Raw genomic sequence first — 27,263 nt, 5'->3', positions numbered from 1 at the left:
CTTATTTTGGTCAAATCTTGAGTGGATCGGCATTGGAATGATATACTAGGAAAGATCCCAGCAGATGGTACACTTGGGATGATCTAGCGCAGGCTTTCACAGGTCACTTTCAATACAATCTCGAGATAGTCCCTGACCGTCTCACATTACTGAGGACCGGAAAGAAGCCTGGGGAAAGCTTTCGCGAGTTTGGATTCCGCTGGAGAAAACAGGCAACTCCTCCCATGAGAGAGGGAGAAATGATGGACTACTTCCTGCAAATACTGGATCCAACTTACTTTGGTCACTTGGTGACAACGGTTGGAAAATCCTTCAATGAAGTAGTAAAGATAGGGGTCATGATAGAGGAGGGGCTGAGGTCTGATAAAATCCTGAATTACTCAGCGCTCAAGGCAATGACCCAGGCTATTCAGAGCGGCACAGGAGGTGCGCTGGGAAGGAAGAAGAAAGAAGAAGTCGCCACGGTTGAGGCAGGCAGTTGGTCCAGGTCCGGCAAACCATACTACAACCAACCCAGACCCCACAGGCCAAATTATCCATACAGCCCTCCACAACACTACTATCTACCTCAAGAACCACACTTCTCCATGCACCAAGCCCAAACATACACTCAGCCTCCGGTTCGCCCGCAATAGCTCGCGCCGGCTCCCCAAAACACATATGCACCACCACAAAACACATACCCTCCACCACAAAACGCCTATCAACCACCAAGAGCATATAGGAACTCTCCAGGGGCGGGATTTCGAGGAAGTCAAGCTGCTAGAAATGACAGGCTACAGAGACATAGAGCTTTTACTGAGTTGGGAGAGACCTATACTGCCGTGTTCCACAAATTGAGGCGGCTAGGTTTGGTGAGTCCTGTCGAGCCTAGAGAGCCAAACCCCCCACCCCCAAATTTGGACCAATCGATAAGTTGCGAGTACTGCTCAGGAATGCTAGGGCATGATACCAAAAAATGTTGGAGGTTGAGGCAGGCAATACAAAATCTTATTGATGCCAACAAAATCGAGGTCCAGGCGCCGGAGGCACCCAACATCAACCAAAACCCATTGCCAGCATACCACGAAGCTCACATGATCGAGTTGGTGTATAAGGGAGGAGAGCCGAAGAAGCCCTCACAGACAGTGATGATGATCCAGGCCGCTCAGAAAGAAGAATCTACCGGTGGGAGACCAGGGGTACAGTTGAAGGGGGAAGATGTCAAGCCAGTGGTGATACTAGGGAAGAATCCATCCACCACAACAAAAAAACCAGAGCCAGCCAAATTGGTAGTATCAGGGACATCATCCACACCCGTAGTTATGTTGAAAGGGGTCTGCAGGGAACTGGTCACCATAAAGCCGGTAGTCCAATTACCAGTGATTGATAGCAAGGCCGTGCCTTGGAAGTATGAAAAAGCAGTGGTGATGTACAAGGGAAAGCAAGTGAAGGAGGATAGTTGTGAGGCGCAGGGACTGACTCGATCGGGACGGTGTTTTGCTCCAGTGGAGTTGAGAAGGTCCAACCCAGCAGTAGCAAAGAAACCCGTGTCGAAAGAAGAGGCGGAGGAATTCTTGAAAAAGATGAAAGTGCAAGATTATTCTGTTGTCGAACAGTTGAAGAAAACACCGGCCCAGATCTCGTTGTTATCACTATTGATCCACTCGGATGAGCATCGCCAAGCCCTGATGAAGATACTGAATGAAGCTCATGTGCCCAATGAAATTTCAGTAAACCACCTTGAAACAATTGCCAACAAAATTTTTGAGGTAAACAGGGTAACGTTCTCTGATGACGATCTGCCAATGGAGGGCACGGAACATAATAAAGCTCTCTACTTGACTGTCAAATGTGAAGATTCGGTAATTACTCGGACGTTGGTGGATAACGGCTCGAGTGCCAATATTTGTCCATTATCCACCCTGAACCAGTTGAAAATAGACCATGGTAGAATCCACAAGAACAACATTTGCATCCGAGGGTTTGACGGAAGTGGAACAGCCACCGTGGGGGATATTATACTTGAGTTGACCATCGGTCCGGTCCAGTTTACCATGGAGTTCCAAGTATTGGATGTCGTGGTATCTTATAACCTTTTGTTGGGACGACCGTGGATCCACGCGGCCAAAGCAGTGCCATCCACCTTGCATCAAATGGTCAAGTTCGAATGGGACAGACAAGATGGCGTGCTGCATGGGGAGGACACTGCGTGCACCATGGGAGGCGCCATTGTGCCCTTCATAGAAACCAATGATGACAAAGGTCCCTAGTTTTACCAGATTTTCGATGCAGTGTCAGCAAACAAGATTCCCGAGGGTGAAATCATTCCACACCCCAGGGTAGCTTCCGCAACGGTCATGATGGTTTCAGAGATGCTGGGTAATGGGTTTATTCCAGGAAAAGGCCTAGGGGCTGAGCTTCAGGGGATTGTTCAACCTGTCTCCTTGCCCAAGAATTTGGAGACCTTTGGATTGGGGTTCAAACCTACTACGGCAGATGTAAAGCAAGCGCGGAAAATGAATAAGAGAGTTTGGTTTCTTCCCAAACCAGTTCCGCGCCTCTCCAGATCCTTTATTAGAGCAAGTGCCAAGAGGTCACCGGTCCCGAAAATTCTCGGACCATTGATTGGGATGGACGGGGATTTGAATCAGAGCTTCGAAAGGTTGTTTGCTGATGTCCATGTGATAGAAGTTGGAGAGGGTCCCAGCAGAGCAGACATACAATTTGTGGGGCCTGAGGCCAAAACCAACAATTGGACGGTTACTCCTCTTCCTACCCGGGGGGAGTCCTGGTAGTAGGCTTTGATTTTTCTTTCTTGTTTTTCGGATTATTTCAGGGTGTAATCCAAATCTCATTTTTATTTTGTAAAGTGTGAACCCTGTTATCCCACATTTTTAATGAAATTTTCTTTTCTTGTCGCATTTTAATTTTGTTTTGTTCTTTTCTCTTTCTGAACAGTTCTCTTTTTACTGGTTCTAATGACATGACATGCACAACGGATCTTCGACCTAGTCTAATAAATCAATCTGACTCCGACTTAATTATACAAGAAATCGGTTACGACGATGAGTCTGAATATGACGAGGATGAAGCCTTCGAAGAAATAAACCGAGAACTGTGCCAATTTGAAGAGAAACCCAAGCCTAATCTAAATGACACCGAGGCCGTGAATCTAGGGGATGCAGATAATGTCAGAGAAACCAAAATCAGCATCCACATTGAGCCAAACATCAGGGAGGAATTAATCAAAACCCTCATTGAGTTCAAAGATGTTTTTGCATGGTCATATGATGATATGCCGGGATTAAGCACCGATCTAGTGGTTCACAAGTTGCCCACTGACCCGGCATACCCTCTGGTCAAGCAAAAACTGAGGAAGTTTAAGACGGATATGAGTGTGAAGATCAAAGAAGAAGTGACCAAGCAGTTGCAGGCAAAAGTTATTCAGGTCACTCGATATCCCGATTGGTTGGCCAATGTGGTACCAGTGCCGAAGAAGGATGGGAAAATCAGGGTATGTGTCGACTACCGCAATCTCAACAAGGCAAGTCCTAAGGATAATTTTCCATTGCCCAACATCCATATCTTGATCGATAATTGCGCTAGGCGCGAGATCGGATCCTTTGTGGACTGCTATGCAGGATATCATCAGATCTTAATGGACAAAGAAGATGCAGAAAAGACGGCTTTCATTACGCCATGGGGAACTTACTGCTACCGGGTAATGCCATTCAGATTGAAGAATACTGGGGCAACATACATGAGAGAAATGACTATTGTGTTTCACGACATGATACACAAAGAAATTGAAGTGTATGTAGATGATGTGATCATAAAGTCTTGGCGTCAGGAAGACCATGTAGCAGACTTAAGGAAGTTCTTTCAAAGACTTCGAAGGTATGATATTAAGCTCAACCCGTCCAAATGCGCCTTCGGGGTTCCATCAGGAAAGCTATTAGGATTCATCGTCAGTCAACGGGGTATTGAGTTGGACCCATCCAAGATCAAATCCATCCAATATTTGCCACTGCCAAAGAACAAAACGGAGGTAATGAGTCTATTGGGAAGACTAAATTATATCAGCAGGTTCATCGCTCAACTCACAGCGACTTGTGAACCCATATTTCGGTTGCTAAAGAAAGATGTTGTGGTGGACTGGATGACGGAGTGTCAAGAAGCCTTTGACCAGATCAAAGGGTATCTGTCAAATCCACCTGTGTTGGTTCCACCTGAGCCGGGGAGACATTAATTCTTTATCTGATGGTCCTGGAGAATTCGTTTGGCTGCGTGTTGGGACAACACGACATTACAGGAAGGAAGGAGCAGGCCATTTATTATCTTAGCAAGAAGTTTACAGTATATGAGGTCAAGTACACTCAACTCGAGAGGACATGTTGCGCCCTAACTTGGGTAGCTCAGAAGTTGAAGCACTACTTGTCCTCGTATACTACTTATCTCATTTCCCGTTTGGATCCATTAAAGTACATTTTCCAGAAACCTATGCCTACAGGGAGGTTGACAAAATGGCAAATTTTTCTCACAGAGTTTGATATCGTCTATGTGACGAGGACAGCCATGAAAGCCCAAGCGTTGGCCGACCACTTGGCTGAGAATCCCGTTGATAAAGAATATGAGCCTTTGAGGACGTATTTTCCAGACGAGGAAGTAATGCATACAGGTGAGCTGGAATTACCCGAGGAACCAAGCTGGAAGCTTTTCTTTGATGGAGCCGCAAACGCGAAGGGGGTTGGAATAGGAGCGGTACTCATTTTGGAAATAGGACGTCACTATCCTGTTACAGCTCAGCTACGTTTCTATTGTACCAACAACATGGCCGAGTATGAAGCATGTATTTTGGGTCTGCGACTAGTTGCAGACATGGATGTCCAGGACGTTTTGGTCTTGGGAGACTCGGACCTCTTGGTACATCAGATTCAGGGTGAGTGGGAAACACGGGATTTGAAACTCATACCATATCGACAATGTTTGCACGATCTGAGCAAGCGATTTCGATCAGTGGAATTCAGACATATCCCAAGAAATCATAATGAGGTTGCCGATGCATTGGCCACCTTAGCATCAATGTTACACCACCCCGACAAAATATATGTTGACCCCTTCCACATTCAGGTTCGTGATCAGCACGCTTATTGCAGCATTGTAGAAGAGGAAGTGGATGGCGAGCCATGGTTTTATGACATAAAGGAGTACCTCAAGATGGGGATATATCCGAAGCAGGCCACCAGAGACCAAAAAAGAGCCATCCGGCGTTTGTAAAATGGTTTCTTCCTCAGTGGAGGAGTGTTGTACAGAAGAACCCCAAACTTGGGATTGCTAAGATGTATAGACGCCGGTCAAGCCACGACAGTTATGGCAGAGGTACATGCCGGAGTCTGTGGGCCACATATGAGCGGATATGTATTGGCAAAGAAGATTCTTCGAGCAGGGTACTATTGGCTCACTATGGAGCATGATTGCATCAATTTCGTGAGGAAATTCCATCAATGTCAGATACACAGAGATCTGATTCATTCTCCACCAACGAAATTGCATACAATGTCAGCGCCATGGCCATTTGTTGCATAGGGCATGGATGTCATTGGGCCTATTGAGCCGGCAGCGACCAACGACCATAGGTTCATTCTGGTGACCATCGACTACTTCACCAAGTGGGTTGAAGCTAAAACTTTCAAATCGGTAACCAAGAAGGCAGTGGTGGATTTTGTTCACTCCCATATCATCTGCAGATTTGGGGTCCCAAAAGTGTTCATCACGGATAATGGTGCAAATCTTAACAGCAATTTGATAAGAGAGGTATGCCAACGGTTTAAGATTACACATCGCAATTCCACCCCATATCGTCCCAAGGTGAATGGAGCAGTTGAAGCAGCCAATAAGAACATCAAGAAGATACTGAGGAAGATGGTAGAAGGATCTAGACAATAGAATGAGAAATTACCCTTTGCCTTGTTGGGTTATCGCACTACAGTTCGGACTTCCATAGGTGCAACTCCTTATTTGTTGGTATACGAAACTGAAGCAGTAATACCGGCAGAGGTCGAAATTCCGTCCCTACGGATTGTCGCTGAAGCCGGGATTGACGACGATGAATGGGTCAAAGCTCGACTGGAGCAGTTGAACTTAATAGATGAAAAAAGGTTGGCAGTAGTGTGTCATGGCCAGTTGTATCAGAAGAGAATGGCAAGGGCATACAATAAGAAGGTGCGCCCCAGAAAATTTGAAGTAGGGCAGCAAGTATTGAAACGGATCTTCCCACATCAGATCGAAGCAAAAGGCAAGTTCTCCCCAAATTGGCAAAGGCCTTATGTCGTGACCAGAGTGTTGTCCAACGGCGCTTTATGTCTAACAGATATCGAAGGAAGATGCGTCGACATGGCTATCAATTCTGATGCAGTCAAAAGATATTATGCGTAATTTCTTTGATTATGATAGTTATTGGTTCGTTTGTTTGTACTTGGTACTTATTGGATAATGAAATGACGGAGGCAATTCTTTCTTCTATCCGAACACTTTTAACCTTCGCTTCCCCCTTTAAGCCTTATTTATTCTTTCATACCCCTCTTTTGGAATCACTAATGGGAAAAATATATTAAAAAAATAAAAAAAAATAAAAAAAAGAGAAAAGAAAAATGAAAACAAGATAAAGATCATAAGAAAACAAAGGAACCGTAGGAACTACGCTTGACCTGATTCCTCAAAGAGGATACGTAGGCGCCTCACGGCTCGGTCATAGTGCACCATAGTGTGCATAGTGCACCATAGTGTGCATAGTGTGCATAGTGTGCATAGCTCCACATAGTGTAAATATAAAAATCCCCAAGCAAGAAAACTGGGGCAGGAGTTATGTTTTTTTTGAAGTTTCAAAAAGGGTTGATTCCAAGAGTTGCAGTGTTTCACCCATCGAAGTTATTTTTGAATTTTTGCTAGCTTTTCTTTAAACCCCCACAAAACCAACATCGATGTCCAAAAAAGACCTCCCGATAAATATCCGAAAGGTGTCAAGTCAGGCAAATGAAAGCCGAGAATAATACACTGATCCCCAGCAAAGAAGAGGATCATAAACTGGAAATGAATTGATAGCCGAAAAGAATCTCCGGAAGAGAGAGTCATATCAGCAGCACTCCAATCCCCCGCTGAAAAATAAAATGAGAGAGTCTTATCGGTGAAAACCTTCACAGGCACCATAAGGCGACGAAAGATGAGAGAAATAAAACGAGAGAGTCTTATCGGTGAAAACCTTCACAGGCACCATAAGGCGACGGGAGCTGAGAGAAAGGAGAGAGTCTTATTAGTGAAAACCCCTCGAAGGGCACTATAAGGCGACAAGATAAATTGGCAAAAAGGATCCACATTTGCGAAGAGGTGGCACCTATTTATCCCCAGCAAGTGAGGCCATCAGGAAGATTGATTGATACAAATAGACTGGGTCGATTAATCCGTAATGCACGACATGATCATTGGACCAGTCATACCGTTCAGATAAGTTCTTTCCTTTTCTTCTCCCCAAGAATTTGTTCAGAAAATTTTTTCTCTTTTTCTATCTTTTTCATTTCTTTGTCTAAAAAGACTTTTTCCAGAAATTTGTTTTGAAAAAGGATTTTTCAGAGTTTACAACCAGGGGCCAAAATAGTACAAAGCAAAATGCGAAGGGGACAGGCCAAACCCAAGGCAATAAGACAAAAGGCGGTTGCTGCAAAACCAAATGACAAACTGGCCTAGAAAGTTAAGGGAAACGTGAAGAAAAGCGGAAAATGATGGTTGAAGGACTTGTGGACCAAGTTCCAAGAAGATCCCCAACAAGAACTTCGATAGATCACGGACCAAGGTCCAAGGGGGTCAGACAACAAAGAGCGGGGAAATGGTAAATGGAAAACCATCCCCAGCAGAAATATCATCCCCAGCAGACATATCATCCCCAGCAAGCAACTTTATCCCCAACCAGTTTTGGGAGCACAGAGCAAGGGAAAGGAAAAATCATCCCCCAACAGGAGTGACACGGCCACTCACCATGTTAAAACTAACAAAATTTTCTTTGATTGCTACAGGAAAATAAAAGTTAATGATGGCAGAAAGACACGCCACAAGGAAGGTCACCGAAACCGGGGCAGAAAATTTTCTGTCGTTGTCAAAATTTTTCTCGGAGGAACGAGGAAATAAATTCAAATATTTTATGTCTTAGTTAAATAGGCGCCCACTTGTATAATGAGAGGAATATTTTCATGTCTTAGTTAAATAGGCGCCCACCTGTATAATGAGAGGAATATTTTCATGTCTTAGTTAAATAGGCGCCCACCTGTATAATGAGATGAATATTCTATGTCTTAGTTAAATAGGCGTCCACCTGTATAATGAGAGGAATATTTTTATGTCTTAGTTAAATAGGCGCCCACCTGTATAATGAGAGGAATATTTTTATGCTTTAGTTAAATAGGCGCCCACATGTATAATGAGAGGAATATTTTCATGTCTTAGCTAAATAGGCGCCCACCTGTATAATGAGAGGAATATTTTATGTCTTAGTTAAATAGGCGCCCACCTGTATAATGAGAGGAATATTTTTATGTCTTAGTTAAATAGGCGCACACCTGTATAATGAGAGGAATACTTTTATGCTTTAGTTAAATAGGCGTCCACCTGTATAATGAGAGGAATACTTTTATGCTTTAGTTAAATAGGCGCCCACCTGTACAATGAGAGGAATACTTTTATGCTTTAGTTAAATAGGCGCCCACCTGTATAATGAGAGGAATATTTTCATGCTTTAGTTAAATAGGCGCCCACCTGTATAACGAGAGGAATACTTTTTAGTCTTATACTGCAGATCTTGAAATCAGTAACCCACTGGAAGACAGAGGGTTACAACAGGAATTCCCAGCAGGAAACAATAAAAATCCCCAACACCAGAAAGCAGAAGGTTGCAACAAGAGGTCCCAGCACAAATTAAAGCGCATGAGTCAAAAGGAAGAAAAGATGCATCTTGAAAGAAGCGGCCTATGAACATTAAATTATGCCCAGCATAACAAATCTGATGAAGAAAGTCGTATCCCCAGAGGAACCACCAAAAGCTTAATGAAGGAAGCCATATCCCCAGCGGACCGAACAAAATGAGGAAAACTGGTATTCAGAAAGGCAAAGGGCCAGTGTCATCCCCAAGTTCTCGGAAGAAAAGCACCGGAAGAAACACAAGCCGACAAGAAAGCAAGGCAACAAGAACAAGTTGAAGATAGATGAGATCTCATGATCCGTAGTCTAGCCTAGCTTCTTGATTTTTCTTTTAAGCACGGTGTAACAAGGAGATCGGTAAGCAGTGATAACAGCATGCAACAGCAGTAACATTGCAGTCCCATGGTAGTCTCAGCTACCAAAGTTTCCCGAACTACATTAACCTGATTCCCCTTTAGCCAGGGATATGTAGGAAACCTTTGAAGCAAAGGTTCGGTAATCTTTTTCAAAAACAAAATGCTTCACACGGAGTCTTCCAACGAGCAAAGTCGCTCGTGTCTGCTCACTTTATCATTGCACGAAAGCTCCTTGTGCTTTCGGACAAAGAGGGGCAGCTGTGAGCACGTGATTTTTGCTTCACGGAAACTACTCCAAAAGAAATCGGAAAAGAAATAAAGCAAGTTACCTTAGGGTACAATTTTGAGGGTTTGTGTGACATTTTGATAATTGTTTTGACCGTAAATGTTCGCCTTGCTATAGTTTAAAAATACAAAAATACATGTTGCATGCATTTAGGAAAAATGGTACATTTAGGAATTAATTAACCATTATTTGGTTTTCAAAAGCGAAAATCACAAAAATATACATTTTATTCTATTTTGTTGTCATGGTGTTTTTATTAAATATTTTAATTCGTGTGATAACCGTTGTTAAGTGTTAATTAATATTCGTGTAGTTTAATTTTGGGTTTTAGGAATTTTGTTTAATTGTAAGAAGGAAGATATCGGATTTGGGCCCAAAAATTCAACTGAAATCAGGCCCAAACCAACACAATGACCCAGTCCAAAACCAGGCCTTCCAGGCACGCCCCCAAACGACGCCGCATAGGGTGTTTGATCTGAGCCATCCATCAAGTCCAATCCAACGGTCCAAGATCCCTTTCAGCAACCCGTTTCCAAACCCGACCCAGTAACCGGTTCAAACCGACCCCCAACCAATGCCAAATGGTGTCGTTCCCCATTAAATGAAAGATCCTGGCCATCGATCGCACTTCATCCAACGGCCAGGATCTAACCGCCCACTACGTATATAAGCCTAAACCTTTACCCCACGCCCCTATTCGAACACCCCCTTCCATCGTCCCAAACACAAACCCAAACCCCTGTTCCAAACCCTAGCCGCCCCCATATACTCTCATCGTGAACCCGGCGGCAACGATGTCGGTGACCACCAAAGTAACACCCCTGATGCACCTAACCACCCTGAACACGGATCTGTTACCCCCTTGCCTCGAATCATCCCCCATCATCTCAAATCTTAATTTGAAGATTCGAGCCCAACCCTGACCTACACCAACCCACCCCAGTTTCACACCAGTCACCACCCTAGCCTCACTCGTGACCAAACCAAGCTTGGTTTGGTCCGAATCTACCCACAAATCCTCAAGCCCCAAATCAGACTGGTTCGAACCCTAGAACACAAGAACCCTAGAATCCGGCCAGATTAAATGGAGGATTGGGGTCTAATAGACCTTAATCGAAGTGTTCTCGGTTGAGAACACCTCGATTAAAGTCTGTTCGACCTCAAATGGGCAAATCCAGTTCAGGCCTGGGTCGTCTGTGTTTGAGCTTCCAGAGTGAGTTCCCTTTCTCTTTTCTGTTTTTGTTTAAATGTTGTTTGGGTTTGTCAGCATGTTTAATTAGTTTGTTTGGTATATATGATATTTTCTTCCAATTTGTTCTCCGTCTTCGTAAGACCTTTTATTTGGTCGATTATTCTTCTGTTTATGTTTGAATACGTGTGATAAGATGCATATTCGATTTGATTAATATCGTCGAACAGATAATTCATATGGGTTCCCTGTGTCGTGCAAAATTGTTGAAGGCAGTTGATGCCCTATTCGTGTTGTTTGTTTGATCGACTGATTGTTCTATGTTATAATTAGTGTAGTCGATTAGATAAATGTCGTCGATTAGTTTATAGGACTGAATGTTCAAATATTCTGATTCACATAGCTTCGTATGACTGATCGAATCATTGTCGTTTAGCCGTTTGTTTTAAACTATCTATGAATGATTCGTAGCTGCAGTACAATAGCTGGAACTCAGTTTAGGATAATTTAAGTTTGAACTTTCAGAAGTTTAAATTTCAGACTGCTGAAGCTTAGGTTAAAACAGTAATAGCAGGGGTTAAAAGGGGTAGTTTGGGGTGTGAAAAAAGCAGAATTGGTTAGTTTAAGATGGGCTGACATAGGGTACTAAAATAGGATTAAACTAATACAATAGTGGGGAACAAAACTTGAAAGCATGGGGGTAATTGAAGGCTGTCAGCTGCCCATACCACTTGGGGGCACAAAACACATGTTAATGGGAAATAAAGGGGTATGTGCAGAGTTGAGGGTTGGGGGGGGGAACGAGGCAGCCTAGGGGTTTGCTTGTATTTTGCCTATAAATAGGCTCATTTGAGGTAGAGTAAAGGGTTAGACATGAGAGGTGAAGAGGTTAGGAAATCAAGAATTAAGGAAAGACTAAGACTTCAGAATTTAAAAAGAAAATAACAAGAGTGTTAAGGTTGTTTGATCCTCATTCTAGGTTAAGCTTTACATCAAAGAGCTTCAACTTGTCTTTGCCCTTGAGTGTTTAACAAAAAAATCAGAAATTACTGTTGTTTGCCCCTGTCTGTTTTCTGCTGGTACTGTTGGATTTTTAGCTTGGTAGTCTCCAGTCTTCTGCTTGCTGAGTACTGTTCCATTAGGCTACTCCTGGTTTTCTGCTTTTGGTTCAAACCTGTCGCTGGTTTCCTTGTTTGGTTATCATTTGATTTTCTTGCTGGGGCTTGCTTTTTTGTTCTTGAATCTGCCTGCTGGGTTTGTTTGGTTGCTGAGTGCTGCTTGTGTTGCTGCTGCACTGCTGCTATCACTGCTGACTTCTTTTCTACTGTATCTTTATTCTTCTACCAGGTACACAACTTTATCATGGCTGATGTAGGTCTAAAAATTTGAAGCATGAATATGAGATGAAGAAATGAAATTTTAACGTTTGGTTTCATATATTCTGAAATTTTAAGTTGTGTAAAAGGATAATTAGTTTCATTTGTTAGAAGCATGTAGTAGCTTTGCTATGTACAATTGAGTATCGAGCAGTAATAATATATAGAACGTCTTGCATGTTATTCTACAAGAACCAATAATGTAATGGTAGCATTCTGTTATTTCAGTTCATTTCTGTACAAAGCATGTTTCAAATACGTATAAAGGCTTTAGGCTAATTAATCAGTAGTTTAAACTGTTTTAATTAACAGGTTTGTTTATTTAGAGTCATAAAAGGAGTTTTGTAGTTGTCGATTTCATTTCCGCCTTATTGTGAATACCAAAAATGTAAAAGTAAGCCGCAGGTCGGACGTAAAAAAATAGAAATGGCCCAGGTCCAGTTCTACGCCCGGTATGCTGGACCTGGGCCCCAAAAATGTGCTAGCCCCCCATGTTCCCGTCTATCTTCGATGTTAACTATTTAGGTTCGAAATTTCTCTTAATAATAACTCTCAAGCATGTAAATAAATTAGGTATTTTCTTCTTTTATTTAGAGACAAACGAAATAGAAAACATAGCCGCTTTAGGATTATCCTTTTTAAAAAAAATAATAAATGAGACGAGCCTCGCCAAATAAAAGGTACATACTGCGGGGCCCTCAATAAATGTACATTTAATTACTTAGACTTCGGGAGGAGCCGTTTAGCAAACTTCACGGCTGTCCCCAGAAATAAGGATGCGATAGGCTCTTTAGGCACGTGTTTAATAATCCCACCTTCTCAAATTCGGGTGTGCATTTCATGCAACCCAAATCCAAATCCCAAAACATTGAATAAAAATGTGTTCCGGATTGCGGGTGCATTTCATGTGACGCAGTCCAAAGATATGTTTTTAAACGATGTTCATATTCTTTTAAAATATAATAATAAAAGTGGTAAAGAGTTAAAACTTGCACATGAGCGCATAATTGTATAAAATCAGATAAACAAGCCGAATATGACAGTTGAACGACCGTGCTAGAACCACGGAGCTTGGGAATGCCTAACACCTTCTCCCGGGTTAACAGAATTCCTTATCCGGATTTCTGGTTCGCGGACTGTAATACAGAGTCATTCTTTTCCTCGATTCGGAATTAAATTGGTGACTTGGGACACCCTAAATCTCCCAAGTGGCGACTCTGAAATAAAGTAAACAAATCCCGTTTCGATTGTCCTTTAATTGGAAAAACTCCTCCAACCCTCGCGGGGGCGGGAAAAGGTGGTGTGACAGCTCTGGCGACTCGTAGTTGAAAGGTTTAGTTATTCTTTTTCATTTGATTTTTGATGTAATAACAGGGACCGCGGACCGAAACCTCGGCGTAACGGCACCTCGATCGGATCTCCACCTCCGCATACTCCGTCATATCACTCATTTCTGAACTACACGTGGCCTAATTCCTTTATAGCCAAGGATATGTAGGCAACTCAGATACCAGATCTCGGTCACATTCCCCTTTTCTCTTAATTTTAGTCTCTCCAAATAAGGGTCGGGTCAAAAACCTGTCTAGTCATTCTTTGTCTGAAAATACTACGTCTTTCCAGTCAAAAAGGGGCAGCTGTAGACATGTGATTTTTGACCCTACCCAAAAAATTTCACATTTTAGCTCGTAAATATTTAATTTAGGCATAATATAGATTTTAAGTAATTTTGACTCTTTTACTTTATTTTATTATAAGAAAACAAAAATTACAAAAATAGGTTCATTAATGTTTTGTAGTCATTTTTAATCTTAAAAAAATACAAAAATAGTATCGTATTTTTATTTTACAATACAACAATAACAACCCAGTATAATCCCACTTAGTGGGGTCTGGGGAGGGTAGTGTGTACGCAGACCTTACCCCTACCCTAGGGTAGAGAGACTGTTTCCAAATAGACCCCCGGCATCCTTCCCTTCAAGAACTTCACAACCTCTCGGTTGGAAGTGGGGGTTGCTTACCATCAGAGCAACCCCTCTTTTTTGAAAATACCAAAAATAGATTTGTTTTAATGGTTAGTTTAATTTTAATAATTTTTTGAATAGAAGGATTAATTAATAAATGGGACCGTATTTTTAATCTCGTTTGCAGGGAAAGAATAGAACTTGGGCTCGAGCAACCCATTTTTAGGCCTAATTTTGAACCTAGTCCATAATTTCCAAGCCCATAATTCCTAGGCCCATACCCCTTAACCTAAAAACCCTACAATCTACAATATAAAAAGAAGAAGAACGCTGAAAAGAAAAGGGGAGAGGAAAAAAAGTTGCGCAGCCTTTTGAAAAAGGGACGATCCCTTTTGTTTTTTTCTGGAGAAATCAACACCAAAAGAAACGATCCCACCCCCCTTTGGATTGTCTTCTTCACGAAACCACCCCGCCCCTCTCCCAGTCTTTATCCTTCGAACACGACCCCCCCTCCATCGGTCTGGAATTCTTTTTCTCCAAATCCTCTCACCAACCTAACGACCGGAGGGACAAAGAAAAACAGAGCAATTGCAGTTTCTTCATCTCCTCTCGCCCACCAGTGGCGAACTCGCCGAAACATACACATACAACTTCCTTCTTGCTTCTTCTTCAGCAACCAAGCCAAAGTCATCGCTCCGACCCATGAACGTTAATCGTCAAACGACCCCATCTCTGCCTGAAACTCACCGGAAAAACGAGCTCCACCAGCTCGTCGGACTAACGAGTTCCAGATGAGACCCCTTCCTCAAGCGACCAAACCAGCTTCTTCATCACCAGAAGTGGCCAGGAGTCTGATGACAACCTTCGAGCTCTAGAACTAACGAACAAAGGCGCTGAAAACAGTGAGGAGTCGCAAAACTCATTTAACACCCTTTTCCGGCTAGTCTCGAGTTTTTGGTTGAGCATCAATGACTGAGTATCAACGACCGTTTCCCTTGGTTCCTTGTCGAAGTCCGTTCACTAGTTCTATTTAGTTAAAAGGTCTGATAGTTGTTCTTCGAGTTGAAATTTAGAGTTGTTCGTTGTTGATTGCCGGATTTGTTGGCTGTTGTTGGCTGAGCTTCGATTTCAAGTAGTGGGATGCCTGTTCCCATCATATTTGCCCAATTGCATTGAGTCGCCTGAATTTGTTATTACTAATTGCTTCCTGGCTTCACTGCAATCTACAACCGAACCTTTTTCCTCAGGTATGTTTTTGACCTTTTCTCTGTTTTGAAGCAGAGTATTTGCTCTGTTTGGAGACTGTGTGTGTTCTGCTACAACTGCTGCATAAGTGATCAAAATTTTATTCCTTTGGTCATTTGAACATAGTGTAATTGTTGTAGCTGTTTCGATGCTTTTCTTTATTGAGTCTGCATTTGCAGCTGATGCATATTCCTCCCTCCTGCTTTCAATTTTAGACTGAGTAACTTTCTCCATTTTTGCCATTGGATCAGTGTTAACAACATTACCATTTGAATTGCATTATAGCTATTTCAGTGACGGAGTTTAATGCGAAATTGATAAATTTGTTTGGTTAGTGATTATTTAGATCCACGTCGTCTTAAATGGATTTGGATTTTAAAGGAAAGATAATTTTGGAAAGAACAGTGAATTGCCTTAGAATCATGCGGATTAATCAGAAATTGCTTTGAGTTTAAACGCGAAAGAGAAATAGACTTTAAAAGTTTTATTGCTTCTGTATTATTGTTTTACTAGCTAGCAACACGTTTCTGGGCCATAGGACTTGGACTTAATATTTTTAAAGAATTTGAGTTGAAATGACCATGAAACGAACTTTTATTTTATTTATTTTTTTGTTTTATTCATACTTTTATTGTTAACCATTAGCAACATCTTTAGTCTGAGGTGAGCCATTCACAATTTAATAAAACATGGCCCTCGTATTAATTTCATAACCAAGATATAAAAATGACACTAGTTCGTAGTTTGCTTTTGGCACGTTTAATATACTATCGTAGTTGTGGACACGTTCGCGTGACATGGTTACGATTTTCTAAAAACAAAATCAGAGTATGCGTTCGCACAACTTCGACCAAATATTCTTAATAATAATAAAGCGTTATTAATTATGGACACGTTTGCGTGACATAATTTTTGACACGCCAAACAAACGGGTATACGTACGCGTGACTTGTTTAAGATGTTTTCTTAATTAAAAGAGTTAAAAGCACATAGGTTCTAAAACGAGTAAAAAAGTTTTAATAAGCCAAGTATGATCAAAGCGACCGTGCTAGAACCACGGAACTCGGGAGTGCCTAACACCTTCTCCTGGGTTAACAGAATTCCTTACCCGGATTTTTGTGTTCGCAGACTATAGTACAAAGTCAATCTTTTCCTCGATTCGGGATTCGAACCGGTGACTTGGGACACCATAAATTATCCCAAGTGGCGACTCTGAATTTTTAAACAAACAAATCCCGTTTCGACTGTCCTTTAATTGGAAAAACTCCCTTATATTTATACCATTTGTGGGGTGTAGTAAAAAGGAGGTGTGACAGCTCTGGCGACTCTGCTGGGGACCGAACCCAAAATCTCTGGTTCAAGGTTCAAGAATTCGAGCTTGTTAATGATTTTTACTTGGCTTCATTTATTGTTAATATTACTGTATTCTGTGAATCTTTATGTTAAATGTTATTTGTTTACTGCTTTATTATTGTTTGAATTGTATATAAATATTTTCTTACGCCACCTCTTTGAGTCTTCTGAAAATGGTGCACACGTTCGCGTGATCCGCTTTTTCTGTAGAAATTATACCAAATAGAACGAGGTTGCGCAAACGACAAGGCCGGGTAGACTTCAGTGCTACCGGTACGTCGCCCCCTCTTCGGCCCCAGTTGTCCGCTCGGGTACCCAAGTCTAGACCAAAACCCCAGGATTTAAACGTAGAAAAACATAGCTTCATGTCGGATCCCTAGTAGGAACGCTTGTTTGCATCGTGTGCATTTGACTTAGGGGACCCAATACAGGGGTTGGGTCCGTCTAGGGCAGGTGTACCTAAAATAACAGACCATCTTGATGCATCCTATGTGCTATATGTTGCATTTCTTCAAGGGTAAAAGGGTCATTTGGCGGACCAATGATAGTTGAGGGCAAATGAAAAAAGATGAAAAAGAGGGTGAAGTGTGAAAATAAAGCAAGTAGGGCCCAATTATATTTTTTGTCACATTTTTGTTAAGAATTAAAAAAAAGAGCTTGAAAATTCAAAAAAAAAAAGATTTTGTACTTTTTCATCATTTTTTCGAAAATACAAAAAATGGAAAAAGAAAATTCAAAAAGAGTTTACATGTTTCATCATTTTTCAAAAAAAAAAATATTTTCTTTAAAATTAGTCGTTTTTGACTCCGACACATTTGTAGTCAGGGTTCCCCATCGTCTGTCACCATCAGCATGTAATGTCCACTTGTGAAGCTCATGTCCCATCAGTCAATTATAGGCGCTTTCGTCTAATTGCTGGATCGCTTCCATGCGCCTCGTGAATTTGCATTGCTGGTGCTCAATTGCAGCCATCCACATTAAATCATGCAAGGCCTTGTCGAGATATTTCTTCTAGAAATTGGCCTTCAGATAACTCACATAGTAACGGTGATATGCATAGGGTTCCTGCCATTCAGGCAAATGTCGTATAGAACTTAAAATACTACCATACTGATCAGATATTAGACAAATACCTGAACATTGTTTGACAGTGTGTTGCTTCAAGTGGTTCAAAAAAAGCATCCACGTCTCTTCGCTTTCATTTGCACAAATGGCAAAAGCTAGTGGAAATATTTATTTGTTGGCATCTACTGCAACTGCGATCAAAAGCTTAATATCATACTTTCCATAGACATGAGTACCGTCCATGGAAATTACCGGACAGCAACGCACAAAACCATCAATTGCTGGTTTAAATGACCAAAACACATAGTTGAAAATATATTCCAGTATTCCCGGACTCCGCTCATACCTCCATTCAACAACAGTCCCGGGGTTAAAGTGTTTTAGTGCGGCCATGTACCTGGGTAGAGATGAAAATGACTTATCTCAGTCACCATAAATAAATTCAAATGCACGTTTGCGCCCGAGATATGCTTTTCTTTTAGTTATAGTACACCCATATTTCTGGTGGACGGATGTAATACACTTTTTGATCTTATACCTAATGGACACTTCCAAGTGTGGAATCAAGACAAGAGAAATCAAGTCTATATCCAAGTTGAAGTGATTCTGATTGAATGTGTCCATTTCACATCCGTGGTTGCTAATATATTTACCCACTTTCCACAACCCTGTTTCCTTTTTGATTGCACGCAACATCCAGTTACAACCCATAAAGTGTCTAGGGAAACTTGTATGGTCCCCAAACATCAATGTGTAGAAGTTGTAAAGGACCACTACTTCTTGTAATACTTCTAGGAAAAACTAATCTGCTCTGCTTAGCCAATGGACATACAGAACAGTCCTTATTATCATCTAGATCTTTAAGTTGTATGAAATCTATGTTTTTCATTGTACTAACAGAGGTGTGACCTAATCTTTTGTGCCAAAGAATGCCATCTACTGCTGGTTTCTGAACTGTTGCCACTGATGCTTGCCTCAAACTTCTAGCAATGTGCTCATCCTTCAGCACATATAGACCTCCCTTTTCCTACCAATCCCCCTCAACCTGCCACTCCAAAGGTCCTGAAACACACAGAAGTCAGGATAAAGGTGGACAGAGCAACTGAGTTCCTTTGTGAGTTTTGACACATACAACAAATTAAATTTGAAATCAGGAACATATATAGTACATTCTTAATCTCCATATCATGAAGAAATGTTGCACTACCAATATGAGATATGTTTGTCTTCTCACCAGTAGTCAAATGAACTTGATCACTACCATGAAGAAGTGTGCATCTGATGCATAAGCTATTCCACTAACTAGGTTTGTTGATACAGTGTTCATGATCCATGAGAGCACAATCGCATTGCATGTCTCCTATTCCTCGTGTAATTCCTTTCTAAAAGTCTCCTTCTTACACATACCAGTTACAAAACTTAGCTTTCGCTTAGCTTGAAGAGCTATTCGCATCGTCCTTCGCCACAATCCGTAGTTTTTAGATCCGGTGAGTTGAATTGGAATCAAAACCGAGCTCGGCATATCAGAAGGATGCAGAAATAAAGGATGAGTGTGATCAATTTTCTCCTCTGCCATCTCTGGACTTTAAGCGAGAATTTGAAACACACGAACACGGAATTATTCAGGAAGCAACCAATATCGATTGCTTTGATACCATGTGTGAGTTGAGCTGATTTCAATCACAGCTCATCCTCCATTAATGGAGGTTCCAATGAGTAAATCGAAATTGCAATAGAGAAGATGAAAACCAGAGGAAATAGTGAGAGAAGAAGTTTTTGTATATTTCTGTACAAAATGAAAATCTGATACATCATACATATATATACGTATAACTCTCACTAACTTAATCTCTCAACTAACTAGTGCTAACCACCTCAGCCACTCTAACTAACTAGTGACAGCTGGATGACTGCCCCACTAACTTGTCCAGCTGTCATTCCTTCAGCTTCTTTCACACTGATCACTTGTCTTTGTATTATTTAGGATTTCATTCCTTTTTTGACTTTGTACTATTTAGGATTTTCTTCCTTTGTCGGGTAGTAATGATCTCATATAGAACACCTTATCATGCATTTCTTTAGATAGTAGATTTACTGAAGAATGAAAAAGTAAGCACCTTGTCTTGTGTTTTCGGTTTTGTTTAGCCAATGTGGTATCAATAATTTAGTGATGATGTTGCTTTGCAGTTCAGTCTCAGAGTCGAGGGTCTCCCGGAAATAGCCTCTCTACCCCTTCGGGATAGGGGTAAGGTCTGCGTGTACTCTACCTTCCCCAGACCCTACTGGTGAATTCTACTTGGTTGTTGTTGATGATGATGATTGTTTCTAACTAAATATGCAGATAAAGGAAAAGAGGACAGATAAATAAATAATTCTTTTTAAATACCAAACAAATTACTCTAGCCATGTGAATTGCACAACATGTTTTAAATAATTCTTTAGGTTATTGAACTTGTTCAGTGATTTTCCAATTTAAAGTTTAAGAGTCTATTTGATCTTGTATAGCTAAACAAAAAAAGAATGAATATTCACATGGTAATAGTCATGGAAAAGTAGTGCATTTTGGAGTATATATTTGGAAATGAAAACCATCAAAGAAGTATAATTTATAAATTTAATAAATCTATTCTTAAAAGGTTTATGAACCAAGGTATGTACTTTGCTACACGTCCTCTTGGTCCGAGTGACATGCATTTGAAGCAGAATCATTTGCTTGGCACTACTTTAAATGATGGTGGCCATTTATGATGTTTCATAGTGTAGTTCCAACCTTCTTGTGTACACGTGTTTGAGCATCTTTCTTCTTTATCAGTGTATGTGTGCTTTGGGTTATGTGTGTTTTATCAGTCTTTACTGAGATGTATAAGGTGTCTTTCTGTATGTTTCTGCAAGTCAAGCATTATAGAACTAGTGAAATCATGAAGATCGATGACATATTTGATTCATTGATCTAAGATAGTTTCAGCTAGATCCAAGTAACTCTCAGTAACTTGGTCTAGCCATAAACTGAGAAACTTTTGTGGTGGCTAGTGAAAGTTTGTGGTTTAGTCATAACTGATAATGGTAATGAACTTATATGCATTGGCCTATGAATTCTGAGATTATTCTTGGATACTCTAGTTTGTGAATTACAATGTAGGATTTTATAGGGTCTAATTATAGTTAAATTTCCCAGCACACATATCACCTTGCTTCCGTGTGAAAGAGGGAGATCATGTTATCATTGGATAGTGCAGGCCTTTGTCCAAGACTGTGAGGTTTAATGTGTTAAAGGTGATTCCAGCTGGTTCTGCTGGTGGTGGCAAGAAAGCATTTACAGGAATGTAAGCAGGGATTTCTCGAGTTTATTGTCACTTCTAGAGTATGAAAAGTAATTATGTTTAAGACAGAAGGAGTGACGTTAAGAGTTCTCTACTAAAAGAACTTTGCATTTGCCTTTGAAGGCTTACATTTTTTATGGATACTCGCTGCTTATCCGTAGTAAGGATTTCAGATTTCTGTTTCTCAAAGAAAAAAAATTATAGTTAATTTGAGATAAAAAGTGTTTGCTTAATGATTTTATATGAATAATAGATGTTGATTTTTCTTTAATTTTGGTTGTCCCCTGCAGTATGATGTAGTTACTCCTGACACGGTCTCGGTCAGTTCACTCTTATCGCAGTTTCTCTTCTGAACATTGTATGAGCATTGTGTGTTCTCTTTTACTATATGGATGAATTGACTTATCTAGTAATAATTTCATGTGAGCTCCAACTACCCCAGAATTGAGAATTATTGTATTTCATCTATTGACATAGTTATTTTATAATTTCAGGTCATACAGTTTAATGTTCAGTAATTTAGCGGGTGGAAAATTTCAACATGACAAAGAGTTGTAGAAATCATTTGAAGATTTTTATTCGTTAAGATTAGTTATATAATGAAATTAGCTATTTAGTTCAAAAAGTTTAAGTTTATTTTTTAAGTTACTGTGATATTAATATTTTGGAAGTACTTCCTCTTATTTGTTAAGATTTAACGAGATATATTATGGTTTGCTTAATTAATATTGATATGTTTTGTTATTTGTATTATTTTTTGATTGAATGTAGTAGCTATTATTAATGGTGGCTAAACTTACTCTTATAGCTTGTGACTTTTAGTGCCAATTTAATAGGATATACCAGCTATAAAATAAATGATAAAAGGTCAAATTAAGATGTTTATACATGAATATTGTAGCCATTAAATTGCTATTAAAGATGACTTTTAGCGGCGATTGGGTTGAATGTACTAGCGATTAAAATGGACGCTAAAAGGGCATAATAATACGTTTTTCTAAGAGATATTGTTGCCACTCTAATTGCCACAAAACAACTACCGCTAAAGGTATGGAGTTCTAGCGATAATTGTTTTTAACTTTAGCGGCTATAAAATAGATGTTAAAGGAGCATTATTAGCCATTTTAGAGTGGGTTTAGCAGCTATCATAATTGCCGCAAATATTTGCCGTTAAAGCAAATGCATTTTAGCGGCAATAAGTCATACCCTTTAGCAGCTTTTGAGAGAAATACCGCTAAAGACTTTACTGACCCCGATTTCAGCGGCTAAATACCAATTGTCGGTAAATGATATAGCGGCTATTGATACTGCCGCCAATGCTATTTTTTATTGCCGCCAAAGGCCTTTTGTGTAGTAGTGGTAGCCTGAGTGGTGGAAAGGGCTAATAGAGTAAAGTCCTCTTCATGTCTTCTGGACAAGGCATCCGCCACCTTGTTTTCTATCCCTTTTTTATATTGCACCTCATAATCCAGTCCCAAAAGCTTTGTTAGGCCCTTTTGTTGTAATGTTGTAGTTACCTTATGCTCTAATAAGTACTTTAAACTCTGGTGATCTGTCTTAACAATGAAATGCCCCCTGCAGATATTGTCTCCACTTGTCTATGGCTGATAGCACAACCATATATTCTTTCTCGTAAATAGAAATCCTTTTATGTTTAAGAGCAAGAGACTTACTGAAATAAGTTATAGCTCTGCCAGGTTGCATCAATATAGCCCTTATCCCAGTGGAGCATGCATCAGTCTCCACTACAAAAGGCTTAGTGAAATCAGCTAGAGCCAAAACTGGAACTGTTGCCATAGCTTCTTTCCGCTGTTGAAAAGCCAATTCTGCTTCCTCATTCCATTGAAATGCATTCTTTTTTAGTAAGTTTTTCAGGGGTCTATTGATTACTCCATTGGACTTTACAAACCTCCTTTAGTAGCATGTGAGCCCCAGAAACCCTCTGAGAGCCTTGATAGATTTTTGCACAGGCCAAAACAATATGGCTTCAATTTTAGCAAGATCAGTAGCTACCCCTCTTCCTGAGATAATATGTCCTAAATATTCCACTTTGTCCTGTCCAAGTGAACAATTAGACAATTTGGCATAAAATTGCTCCTTCTATAGTACTTCTAGCACTATTCTAAGATGAAGTGCATGAGTTTCTAATGTAGGGCTGTAGATTAATATATCATCAAAGAACACCAACACAAACTTTCTCAAAAAAGGTTTGAAAACATGATTCATTAGGCTTTGGAAAGTGGCAGGTGCATTGGTCAAGCCAAAGGGCATGACCTTAAACTCATAATGTCCTAAATGAGTTCTGAATGCAGTTTTAAAAATGTCATTCTCGCTCATTTTTATCTGATGATAACCAGCTCTCAAGTCAATCTTTGAATAGATGCAAGATCCATTGAGTTCATCCACTAAGTCATCCACCAATGGTATAAAAAATTTATCTTTAACTGTCATCTTATTAAGCTCCCTATATAATCAATGCAAAATCTCCAACTACCTGTTTCTTTTTAACTAAGAGCACTGGTGAGGAGAATGGAGAGTGACTAAGCTGAATAATTCCATTAGTCAACATTTCAGTTACTTGCTTCTCTATTTCATTTTTTTGAAAATAGTTATACATGTAGGGTCTGATACTCACTAGTGCTACATCAGGATTTAGGGGAATGAAGTGGTCATGGTCCCTCCTTGGTGGTAAGGTCTTGGGCTCTGCAAACACCTTGGGAAAGTCCTGGAGTACTGATCTGATCTCTTCAGGTAACTCTGCTGTAACTTCTACTTCTTTAGATGAGATTGAGAATAAATGTGTCTGCATCACTTGCCCTTTCTTTAGCAATTGTTTAACCCTAGAAGCGGTCATAGCTTGTAGTTGTCCCTCTTCAGAGAATTCCTTCAGTTCTACCCTCTTACCATTGACACTCACTTGGAGTCTATATCCAATAAAGTCAAATAAGACTGGATTGTGTTTCCTCATCCAGTCCACTCCTAACACCATGTCTCACCCTCCAATATCCAACAACCTAAGCTTGTGCTCAAAATCAATTCCATGTATATTATATTTGAATGAGGGACATGAGTTATAACTCATCAAATGGCTACCATTAGCGACAGTAACCCTCACAGGTGCATCTTCCTTAATCACACATCCCAATTATTTTGCAGAACTACTAGCCACAAAACTATGGATGCTACCACCATTAGCTAGAATTATCAGTTTCTGTATTGTATACATCCCTTTCAATTTAATGGTATTAGAGGTCACAATCCCTGATAATGTATTGAGACTTATGGCCTCATCAATTATCCCTTCTTGACCATTTTCAGCTTCTTCTATTTCTTCCATTCCTTGGTTTTCCTCTATTGTATCCTCGTCAGTAGTACCATGCGAGGTATTTAACTACTTATCCTTACATTAGTGACTTGGGAAGTAATTGTATCCACATCTATAGTATTCACCCCTGGCCTTCCTTGCTTCAAACAACTTGTTAACAGAGATGGTAGAGTTAGAGTAATTCTCTTTTTGTGTATTCCCAGATGGTCTACTCCTTGATGCTCAACTACAACAACAACAACAACCCAGTATAATCCCACTAGTGGGGTCTGGAGAGGGTAGTGTGTATGCAGATCTTACCCCTACCATGGGTAGAGAGATTGTTTCCAAATAGACTCTCGGCATCCTTCCCACCAAGAACTCCCCACCTTGCTCTTGGGGTCACTCGAACTCACAACCTTTTGGTTGGAAGTGGGGGTTGCTTACCATCAGAGCAACCCCTCTTGTCTACTCCCTGATGCTCCATTGTATGAATTGTATTGAGTTGACTGTCTTCCTCCACTCATTTTGTTCTTTCTACTAATTGAATTCAGTAATTCTTCCTTATGTCGAGCCTTTTCTACCGCTTGACTTAGGGAAAAAGGATCAAGCATTTTAACTGTATCCTTGATTTCTTTTTAAGTCCTTCAATGAAAAATCTTAGAAAGATTCTTCAGGAATGGTTGAGTGTTTGATTAATACCCAAGCCTTCAAATCTTCAAACTTCTCAAAATATTCATTCACAGTTCCCCTTTGCTCAATTCTTTTAAACTTCCCCAATAGGGTTAGATTACTATTATGAGAATCATTAAGTCTTTTACAGATTTCCTCAACAAAATCAGGCCATCTCACTATACCTCTACTCAATTAATATGAGAAATACCAAGACTCAACCCTCACATTCAAGTGAAGTACTGTAGTATCTAACTTTTGTTGTGGTTCAATTATACGATTATAATAGAAATACTTTTCACATTTTCGCAGCCAAGATCTGGGATTCCCATCTTCAAAGTAAGGACAATCCATCTTAGCAGCAGTACTGTTCAAGTAGAATTTTCCAGCGGAATTCTCCTGTGGTTCGATCATCCTCATTTTGCTGCTCGATCCATCCAAATTAGGGGTGGGCGTCGGTTGGTTCGGTCGGTTATTATGAAAGTACAGTTCGGTTTATCGGTTTTCAATTTTGTAATATTTATAATCAAATCAAACCAAAGTATTTACGGTTCGGTGCAGTTTTTCAAGGTTCGGATCGGTTATTTTATGTTATTAATAGTTCAAGATTTTGATTAATACAGCAAGTTGTTGAAACATGTTGGTTGCTTTTCTGGGGAGAGTGATGTCATAAAAGATAGGATTCTCCATCCTAGTATTATCTTATTGTTATAATTTTGAGGAAAAAGGGGAATCTTATAATGCTTTACTTGTTTGGACCTCAGATAGATAGGAAAAGTTTGTATGCGCCCATTTCTATTGGTTGGGTGGAGAAATACTTTGGTCTTAGTTTTTGTCGCATTCTTTTCTTCTTCTTTTGGGGCCTGTTGAGGGTTTTTCTTTCTTTTGTTATTTTAATATAAATTCTTGTCTTGACCCAGATGGCTTCTGTATATAAATAGCCTTTGCAATTACGTTCTGGTTCTGATGAATTATTGTTTGTATTTAGGTATCTCTTTCATAATATATTAATATTTTATGCTAAAGTGTCCATTCGTGGGACAATATATTAATACATACAAAGCATTGCCCTCACATTCCCTTTTCATATCTCTTCTACTCGGCACATATAGAATATGGAGTATTAAATTTCGGTTTAACCGAAAATCGAAACACCAAAATCGTAAACCGCACCGAAAAACTGAAATTTAATATTCTAAAAACCGCACACAGACCTAATAACCGTTTAAACCGAAACCGAAAAGCCAAAATTCATGGTTCGGCCAGTTTTTTTGGTTCGACCGGTATTATGCCCATCCCTAATTTAAATGGTGAACCTCAGTTGCAGCACTACCCAAGATTCCATCATTGTTCACAAATAATTTTTCCATCATTACTTAAAATTTGTGGTTTAGATCATCCATTTTAGAATCAGTAGATTCCAATTTTTTATTTGTTTCCACCATGTAACTATGCAACTGGGTCTCCAATTTTTGACATTTTCCTCCGTGGCCTTTGCTCGAGTTTCAGGAACTGTCATGGTGTCAGGATTCAGCTCTGATACCAATTGTAATATACTAGAATTTGTAATCGAGATTAAGAATAAAATAATGAAAAAAGGTAGGATTTCTTTATTAATTATAATAGAATTGGGATTACAACAATATTACTTCTACAATGAAAGCTACATTACTCCATGAGTAACCTAAAAGAAGAAGAGAAGGAGGTTAAATGTGAGAAGAGAAGAGAGAGTTAGGTAGAGAGAGAGAAAAATTAATTGAGAAGTTTTAACTGAATTTACCAAAAATTGCCTGTCGCTTCACCTCTAACTTAGGCGTATTAATAAGCTCTTTACTAAGTTACTTGTGGACTGAATTGTAGTTGGGCATACTCGAATCTGCCTCTGAATAGCCCAATAGCACTAATACTAAAACCCAATTGAACCCAATGAATTATGTCACGACTCAAAATCTCTTCGAAGGAGTCGTGATGGCACCTAATCTCTAAACTAGGTAAGCCTAACATTTACTGAAATAACATTAACATTTACTGACTTCAAATTGAATAACTCTCAACAAATCACAATTCCCAAAATTGGTGGTATAAGTCATAAACCTTTCTAAGAGTAGTTATACAAAATAAATACAACACTGTTCCAGAATGAGAAGGAATCAATGGAACGTAAATACAAATAAAGGTGACTCCGAGGCC

At 40.0% G+C, this 27,263-nt stretch overlaps 1 protein-coding gene across 1 annotated transcript; it reads left to right on the top strand.

The window, feature by feature from the left end:
- Positions 1-935: 935 nt before the first annotated feature.
- LOC138888326 (uncharacterized) lies at positions 936-2,252 on the top strand. The gene is made up of 2 exons (XM_070170176.1): positions 936-1,346; positions 1,455-2,252. Exons 1-2 carry the CDS (start codon positions 936-938, stop codon positions 2,250-2,252), a joined length of 1,209 nt encoding a protein of 402 aa, XP_070026277.1.
- The last annotated feature ends 25,011 nt before the right edge of the window (positions 2,253-27,263 follow it).

Source organism: Nicotiana sylvestris, chromosome 3 (assembly GCF_000393655.2).
Source record: "Nicotiana sylvestris chromosome 3, ASM39365v2, whole genome shotgun sequence".
Classification (NCBI taxonomy): domain Eukaryota; kingdom Viridiplantae; phylum Streptophyta; class Magnoliopsida; order Solanales; family Solanaceae; genus Nicotiana; species Nicotiana sylvestris.
The sequence above is the reverse complement of the archived record's forward strand: the minus strand, read 5'-3'. Positions and strand labels throughout refer to the sequence as shown.